This window comes from Limulus polyphemus, unplaced genomic scaffold, assembly GCF_000517525.1.
Source record: "Limulus polyphemus unplaced genomic scaffold, Limulus_polyphemus-2.1.2 Scaffold200, whole genome shotgun sequence".
Classification (NCBI taxonomy): Eukaryota; Metazoa; Arthropoda; class Merostomata; order Xiphosura; family Limulidae; genus Limulus; species Limulus polyphemus.
In genome coordinates this window covers 234,226-243,369 of record NW_013665810.1, presented here as the reverse complement: position 1 = coordinate 243,369, position 9,144 = coordinate 234,226, and the positions used below count along the sequence as shown (strand labels likewise).

At 32.9% G+C, this 9,144-nt stretch overlaps 1 protein-coding gene across 1 annotated transcript in view; it reads right to left on the bottom strand.

Annotated features, from left to right (window-relative positions):
* LOC106478334 (ashwin-like) overlaps positions 1 to 9,144 on the bottom strand; it is a 20,879-nt gene that overhangs the window by 2,522 nt on the left and 9,213 nt on the right. Inside the window, exon 3 of the mRNA XM_013938871.2 lies at positions 5,982 to 6,312. Coding sequence (XP_013794325.1) covers positions 5,982 to 6,312 — 331 coding nt within the window. The remainder of the gene's footprint in view (positions 1 to 5,981; positions 6,313 to 9,144) is intronic.

Here is a 9,144-nt window from a genome sequence, read left to right as displayed (position 1 = left end):
CTAACTTGTGGTTGGAATTAAGGGGGTTGTGGTACATATATCTCACGTTGGTGGCGAGGGCTATTGCTGCAAGATTATATATACTATTAATTGGATCCCAAACTGTAACCATAGAGTGATGATTTCGTACTACCGGAATAATGTCGAGAAAGTAAGCAACACCAAATTGAACAAACTTTCTCCTCCACCTGAAGAAGTTCAAAAGGCAACACACAAGGATTGGAATGAGGGGATTGTGTATGCCGTACTCAACCAAAAAACAGAACTCATCCAGTCTGTAATTATGAACATTCATCCTCATTCCCCAACCAAGTGGACAAGGAGTATTCCGCTTGCCCCTGGAATTATGGAAAGGATGTGGAACCTGTGCTCAACCAAGGACCTAGGATGGGACCACTTTGCATTCAGGAATTAGGAGAAAATAGTGGACTTCCTTTCATGAACAATATACGAATCCAATATTGATCAAAGAGGAAGGCCATGCACCCCCCAACTGGATAGCTTTGTGTCAAATCTGAACCAGAATTACAAGTAGGCTTCCGCAGAGGCTGGTGCAACTCCTACTGACATCTGGAAAAACATTCAGGGACCTGAGTAGGAGGGCCCCCAACTTTGCACTCTTCTCCAAGAGTGGACGAACACACTCTGGAGGAAAAGCCTCTGTCCACTCCACTAATAAAGTCTAAGGGCTAATACGCATTGGGGAGTGCTCTGGAAACAGAGTGGGATCCAGTTGAAATATAAAAGAGTGTATGATTAAGGAAAATAATCATCTCTGGTTAAAATCAAACAGATGTGGTCAAAATAGCTACAGGGGGTAGTCAAAAACCCTCAGAAGAGGAAACTGCCAGATCATATAAATAATGAGATAGGAAAGTATTGGTAGTAGTCCACATACCAGCCCACACAATGACTTCCAGAGGGCAATTCAACTAGGCAGCTACTGACATAGAGAAATGATGAATCTGGTGAGATATGATATGCAAAAAATTCCTCTCCTGTAATGATAATCCATTATAGGCCATTTGAATGAATTTACGAAGCCATCTCGTTAGGGTAATGGGAGATAAGTCACAGGAAATTGAAGGATTCCAATGAATGAATAATCAATTCCTACTATCTCAAAATAAGTTAGTACGAGCCACACTTGAAGGCCCTAACAGGACATAACAAACGATCAGGATCAGAGTGGTCATAGAAGTAAGAAATGGCTGGCAAATGGATTGATGAGAAGGATCTTTCCCCTTCCCTGGCTGCCAGAGTCTTGGGAAGAAAAGACCTATTGGGGTAAAGCAGGTTAAATAAAGAGTCTGATGCACATGGATTGCAAACTACTCCGACTACCGATGTCCACAAGCCAACTACAACAAAAAATACAACTTAGGAGAAAGGTGAAACAAAGAACATGAGGCTAAGGGCTCAAAGGGAGGATGAGACAATGTATGTAAAACAACTGTAAAAATCCCAATTTGGTAATTGAAAAGATCGTTTGAGTCGAAGAACATGAAAGGATTTGAGTAGACCAGATAGAACTGAGGATTCAAATACCTTCTGATATTTGGAATACCTAAAAATAGTGGATAAGGAGGCATTATATAAAGCCACTGTAGACAAAGCAAGACCCCTCTCAAATACCCAAATCATAAAACAGGATATGGTAGATACTTTAGGATGAAGAGGGTATAAATTCCTTTTAATACACCACTGATAAGAATTCCATTTCCATTGATAAATGGTTGTGGTTGGCCTACAGAGAGATTTAGTTAAATACAGAGAAACCTTAGAAGTTAAACTCTTATGTCGAGCAAAGGACCACATAACTTCCAAGCATGAAGATTGAATTTCCAAACATCTGGGTGGAGAATATCTGATCGAGGTTGGCTCAACAGAGACTGCAAATGTGGAAGAGGTAGAGGTGGACATTCTAGCAGATACTGAAGGAGCAGAAACCACTTTTGAGCTGGCGATTTTGTTGTAACCAAGAGAACTTGACAGGGAGTGGAACGAACCATAGTCAGAACCAGAGCAATAGCTGAATTGGGAGAAAGGCATACAGATGTAAACCTGTCCAGTCCTGACTGAACACATCTACTACCAACACTTGAGGATGAGGTATCGGATACCAAAACAACTCCAGTTGAGAATTTCAATGAGGCGCAAAGACATCGATCGTTGGAAAACCCGAACTGAGAGCAATCCACTGAAAAAACATGTGATGTAGCATCCATCCCGTTGGAAGAATCTGGTTGGGTCAAAACAAGTGATCTGCAATTAAATTCATCACTCTGAAACAATGGGAATGAGAATGTGTGCTTCCTTGACGAGAAATCTGAGATACCACAGTGGAATTGTCGGAATGTATCATGACAATTTTTCCCTTCAAGAGAGACAGACCTTGAACCATTGCTTGGTGTACTGCAAGGAGTTTGAGAATGTTGATATGGAGGGTAGACTCCTCTTCCATCCAAATTTCCTGGAACTCCTGATCTTGAAGATAAGAGGTGGAAAAGAAGAGGTCTGATTGGCCTCCATAGTAGAGACATTAACTCGGGAATTCATACCTGTCATATTTTTTGTGTTTGTTTTTAAAGTAATTTAAAAATATAAACAAAGATATAACCATAATAACGCCAACCACATTCCAAGTTACAACGTAAATTGTAAATAATCCCAACACTCCTGTTTATAGAAACCCATGCTGAATGCTTTTTAGAGAAAAAGTGATTACATTATCTGAATGAGGTGCTTATATACAGTACCTAGATAGAGGGTGCATTGAAGTTGATGGAGAATTTTGCAAATTTGAATTTGCCAAGGGCATTCAAGTGGGGGTATAAAAGACTGGAGCAAGCACTTTCAATGCTCAGATGGGCAAAGAGTGCAAAACCCTGAAGATCAAGAAATAGCTATAGTGTCAGCGGAGGTGAGAATGTTTTGGAAGATAAACACTGTGGTTGTATGTTCTCTGTATATTATATAATTATGTGAACTATTTATCTGTACACAAGTGATAAGATTTTAAAAATGTATCATTAAATATTTTTCAATTATAAAGTATAGGATGAATGATTGCAAGAACCTAACAACCAAAAGAAATTCTTCTTGTTATATTTATACTGTTTCTTATAGAAACCTTGCATAACTATGGTATATATTACATTTCTTTCATTATATCCTATACAGATGTATTTATGTTGGCTATAAGTATGATGCATTCTAGGGGATATCCCCAAGTTTTCTAGTGGTTTTATCATATGCTGTGTACATCATATGACAAAGTTGTGTGACTATGACATAATTCAACATGATAATTTGCTTTCACAGCAGTTTTGGGACAAATCCCGGGGCTTCTCTGACAACCAGTTTTATTTCTGTAGCTGTATATTACTGTTTAGCCAAGATAAATTAAAAAAAAAAAAAATAGGAATCAACCATTCTTTCACTTGTACAAAAGGTTTCCCTCCCTATTATCCCAAAAAAACTCTGTGCAGTGAGTGTTGTAAGAGCCCCAGTATTTATCCCAAATAAGTTTTAAGTACTACTAGTTGTTTGTAAAGTATGCACTGTATGTATGTATATCAAGATAAAATTAAGTTACATAATTGAAAGATGCCTAAAAATGCTGCACAAGTGATTTTTGAGTGCTACTAAAAGATGAATGAACATGACATCACAAAACAAAGGATTCTACTATGAAATCATAAATAACTATTTTAGTGTCTTTGAAACTGTATAGCAAAAGCTTTAACATTATAACAACACTAATAAAAAAATTCTTAATACTAAGGAAATAAACATTGCTTCCACAGTGAAAGGGGTTAAAGGACAAAATAAATTGTTTAGATCATGCTATTTCTGTTTTCAATCATTCTCTATTTGAAAAAGCCTGTACCACATAACAAAAATATTATAAAACAAAATTACATTATACAAATAATAGTGTTTTCTCCGGGTACCCACCCATCACGACTGTTACCCGGTTCTAAATTTATAACTTGATTCTTAAAAAAAAAAAACGTTATGCAAAATCAAAGAAATGTAAATAGAGCTGCACAAAACTTTTTTTTAAATAAAATAAACTAAGCAAAAATCAGAAACAAGGAACAAAAAAGAACCAGGACAAAAAGTCACGACACATAAATTGAAGATGAAAGTGAAAGCAATCACAGTAATATGATACAGATTCTGATTAAATTCTAGTTGTGGGCCTGTGACATTGATTAGTAAGCCATTGTTCTTTAAGTTTAACAGCATACGAAAACCCTTGAGCACCTCATAAATCAAGATATTCAACCATTCATTATACTCTCAAAATGTATTTATACCATACTAAGTTTTACCTCTTCCATTGACAATAATGAATATAAGAGACAAAGAATCAATAAAGTAAGTAGCAAATTTTTAAAAGTCCATTTAAATTTTTCTTTGGTAAATGATTCTCGACTGATTCATGTGGTTATCACTATTTCGTAGCGTGTCACGATCAACATTCTAGGACCAAAATGAGGCCGATCACTCATAGGAAACTTTCAAACCTCATGACTGTGTGACTTGTAATAGTAAATACTGTAAGTTATTGTATCAATATAAGTATGATCTTCCAAACGTTTTTACATTTTTATATTACTAGTTGAAATTGTTTCAATCATAGTTAGCTGCTGCTTGTCATAATTCAAGGTATTAGGATGCTTTGATCATTGTCATTGTTTCATTTCACTGCAGTTTAAATGAGAAACTCACACACTAATCTTAATAAGGAATTATCAAAGTTTTGTCATTGAAATATTTGAGGTAAGCTCAGCCTACCATTGTGCTAACTTTTCTGATAGCACGGGTGCATTAAGCAGTCTTGTAATCTCTCAATGTGTGTTATAATGATAGGTGGCTGTAGATACCGTAACGTCCGTACATAAACGTAGGTACATACAACCTAAGTGTTGTCATCATGTACAAATATTGTCTGCACAGCACGGGTATTGTGTAATGACAGTCAGCCAGGGTAAACCATTAAAAATTACTTTTACTGTTTCTTTACCAGTTATCAATAAGTTAATAGTATACAGTCGAAGAAACAGTTGGAAGCTATATACTTTAATATTAAGTTCATGACTAATTAAATCAGTGCTCATTACTAATTGGTGAACAGTTAAAAAATGGAGAGATGTTTTTGAATTTATTTCAATACCTTATGCAGAATAGTGAGATTACATACAGTAGCCTATACTTTGCAGGCTTATGCTATTGTACACATGATGGTTTCGGGGTTAACATCGTTTTCATCTTTCATTCATAATTTTATCATTTACTGTTTTTTTTAATTTTTCCATCCAAATATTCATCACTTTTTATTATTGGCAGTTTTAGATATTTTTTTGCTAGAAAAATAGACAACATTGCACACAAAGTAAACTTAAACTGTGTGGCATTATGGTTCATATTGTTGTCTTCTGCATGTTAAAAACTGTTGTGTGATTGGAAATTTTTGGGCACCTGGATACCCACCCAAATTACCTATCCAAGTAGGATTTTTAATACCCATTCAAACACAAAGTCAAATAACAACAGCTTTTTTCTGAAAGAATTTCAAACTTAAATTATCACTTCAATTTCTTAATGAATTTATTGGATGGTTGGTGAAAAAAACCTTTGTGAAAAGTAAGAAATTACTTAATGCTTATTTTAATGTAACATATTTTTTGATACACTAAAAACTACTACTTTTTACGGTTGGCTATTTTTTTGGTCATGGCATGGAAAGCATTCTATATGGATATGTCTTGTGACTAAGGCATTCCTAATTTCAAATCTACTCCTCAAATAAAAACTTAAAATTGCTTATATCAAATTAAACATTTTAAAATTCTACAAAGAAATATTTATTCTTCAAGTTTCCAGACTGAACATTTTCTTTAATAAAATTAAGAATCAAGCTTTCTTTTTTTACATTATATTTACTTAGATAAACAACACTGTATTCTTACCTTGTTTAGTATTGACGTGATGTCTGTTTTCATACTGGGAGATGACTCTTTAGTTTTTAATGACTTTGATCTATTTGTTGGTGTAGTTGATGAGTTAAGGGTACTGTTTATCAATTTTATAATTTTCTGCCTGTTTTCATCACCTCTTTTCACTGATGAGCCACATTTGGATTGCTCTTTTATTGGACTTACTGAATCTTTCTTCAATATAATTTTTTTCTTTTCAAAGTTCACACATGATTGTTGGGGTTTTTCAGAAGATAAACAGGATGATTTTTGCACTGAAGAAATACTCTCTCTTATGAAGTTCATGTCATGTTCCTCTTTAATCCTGTCAATTAAGAAAAAAATTTGCAATGAAGGAAAATCAATTACCCTAAACTTAAAAAAGCTAAAATGTTGTAAATTGTTAAGATTAGTCTATCAGGTCTTTCATTTTCAAGCATTGCTTTATATTAAGGTAAATAACATGCATTAAAAATACCATAAGTCCTAAAAAAAGTGTACGGATACTAATTATATATATATGATTTTCAGATCAATAAATTTAATTCACTCTTAAGGTATTTGGTGTATAAAAGTTACCAGACAATTGTTTCTATTTTCTACTGTTTATTAAGAGTTTGCAGCAGATAATCTTAATAATTTTAATGTTATTTTGTATTCAGTGACTTACCAAGAAACACTGTCATTAACCAGAAGTTTTATGGTTTATTACATAATTCAAAAACTTATTGCACTGTTGATGACATTTTAGTTATTAGCATCCTGAAGTATTTGAAAAACGTGTTTCACTTATTTAAAAAATACATATAAACTAAATAAATTATCAAGTGTTATAAGTTAAAATCTTTATAAACACAGTGCCTAATGACACATTTTTAATTCATCTTCTCAACAGAATAAGCTTGTTTTACTAGTTATGTATCTCAATTATAGTTTTTAAAACATTGAAAAACAAGTATTAGATCATTTCATTTCATTCATGTAGGAGAAATGTATCATGGATATCTATATTGGAAACAGATTATTTCTGATGAAAACCATGATTGATCAGATTCAAAGAAACTCTGTGTTTATCTCAGTATATATATATATATATATGTGTGTGTGTGTGTGTGTGTGTGTGTGTGTGTACATCCACATAACAGATACATACATATCACTGTGCATACAAATTACTGACTGAGAAATATCCTGTTTCTATTTTCTTTTCTTTGCTTGTATCATCTTAGTCTTTCCATTATCTATTTTTAATTATTAATTACTGCTGTTTATTGAACGAGGTTTTTTACATTTGAAACTCCAAGAAATCACATCTATTTGTAACATTAAATGTTTAAAATTTATCCTGCTCATGACAATTTTCAAGCACAAAGACATTAAAAAAATGGTTTGATAAACCTAATATTTGTGATTTGGCAGGTCATGGTAAATACCAATAAGTTTCTTCTTGCTCAGAAAATCAGTCTGCAACACTGCGTGAGGTTGAATAGATAGTGACCTCTTGAAATACATCATCACCATTTTAGTATAAAAGTGCTTTATTATAGGGTAACATTGGTCTTCTGGGAGGTGACGTTAGTGACCAGATGTTATTCTGCCTTTTAACCCTCTCCCTTATCCTCTTGTTTTGTATGTTCCAAAAAAAAAATTATATTTTTTTTATTTCATTTTGTTGAAAGTATACATATAGGAAAAGTGAAATACAAAATATTTTGTAACAGTTGATCAATTTTATTATATGAAAAAGAAACAACCTAAGTATAACAAAGCTTTTGTTATAAACTTGAGATATCTCGTGAAATTTTATTTACACTATATCTAGGTTTATTTGCATGAAATACCTTATACCTGTATAAATCAATTACACAACTATAAAAAATAAGTAAAAAGATAATCTGTAAGAAAAATATATAAAGTCTAGAACATATTTAACTAAGTGTTCATTGTAGTATGGTAGTTTCCGAAGCAAGGTATGACACAGAGCGGTACATCACAGTTAGGACAAAAATACCTGCTCTATACTCAGATTCTCTTCCCATTTTATGCACATTAGCTACATGGCACCAATAAATGAGAATTGAATGAATTTAATCCATAGGTACAACATATATATATATCCATTATAAATTTTGTTTTTTACATTTAAGTCACAAACACTAGATTCAATTGAGTTAATGTAGGTAGTGAATAGTACATAGTGTCAATACAATCCAAAGATGATACAAACTTAAATACGACGAAAACAGAAGGGAAAAAAGAAAATATTTTAACATTATGGAAACAAGTACAAGTTATAGCATTTTTTAAAATGAAAAACAAACTAAAATACTTAACCCTTTCCATATGGGTCAAGGGTGAAAGGCCATGCCATTGCATTTGTTGACTCACATTCAAAGTTTTATTGAACTACTATTTCATGAATTTATATCAATATGTTTGGTATCAAACTGTAGATTATAATTCAGATTTTAGTATTAGACATTAGTTAATTTTTTAATTTAAAAATAAATGTTAAAAAACATAGTTAAACATCACTTTTTTGTGTGTCACATGGTATGTTGAAAGCAGCACTGGTTCAAATTACATGTTTGTGATGTCAAAATACCAAGTCTACAGTTTCGTACAAATTAGGAACTCAAATTACCAATATTGACAAGCTAGAATATAAAATAAGAACCTTTTATCTTTTCTATTTGCTAAGATATTGCTCAAGTAATAAATCAAACACAGTGGAACCCTGACCACATCTTTCCATTTTTGGAAATGCTCCCTTATATACACTTACTTCTATACATGACATGAATAACCAATCGAAAGCTCAGAATGTCTCCCTAGTGGCTTTCTCAGCCATTTTAACGTGTTTGGATGCCATCTCTTTCTTTCGAACCATGATTTCAAGGAAGTAGGTTGTGTCTTTAGTCTGCTCAAAATTTTATATTTTTTTATACTGAAATACAGTTTAGTTACTAACCTTGATAAATTATAGTGGAATTCTATGGTATCAATATAGTAATTTATAATTTTTTGGTTATTCAACTGTACATATAAAACCTAAGAAAGATTATTTCGTTTCATATCCTCCATGTGCAAAATTTTGAAAAGCTTAGCAACCTATGTCAAGCAGCAACTGAGTACAAAGGTTGTAACTAGAAGAGAT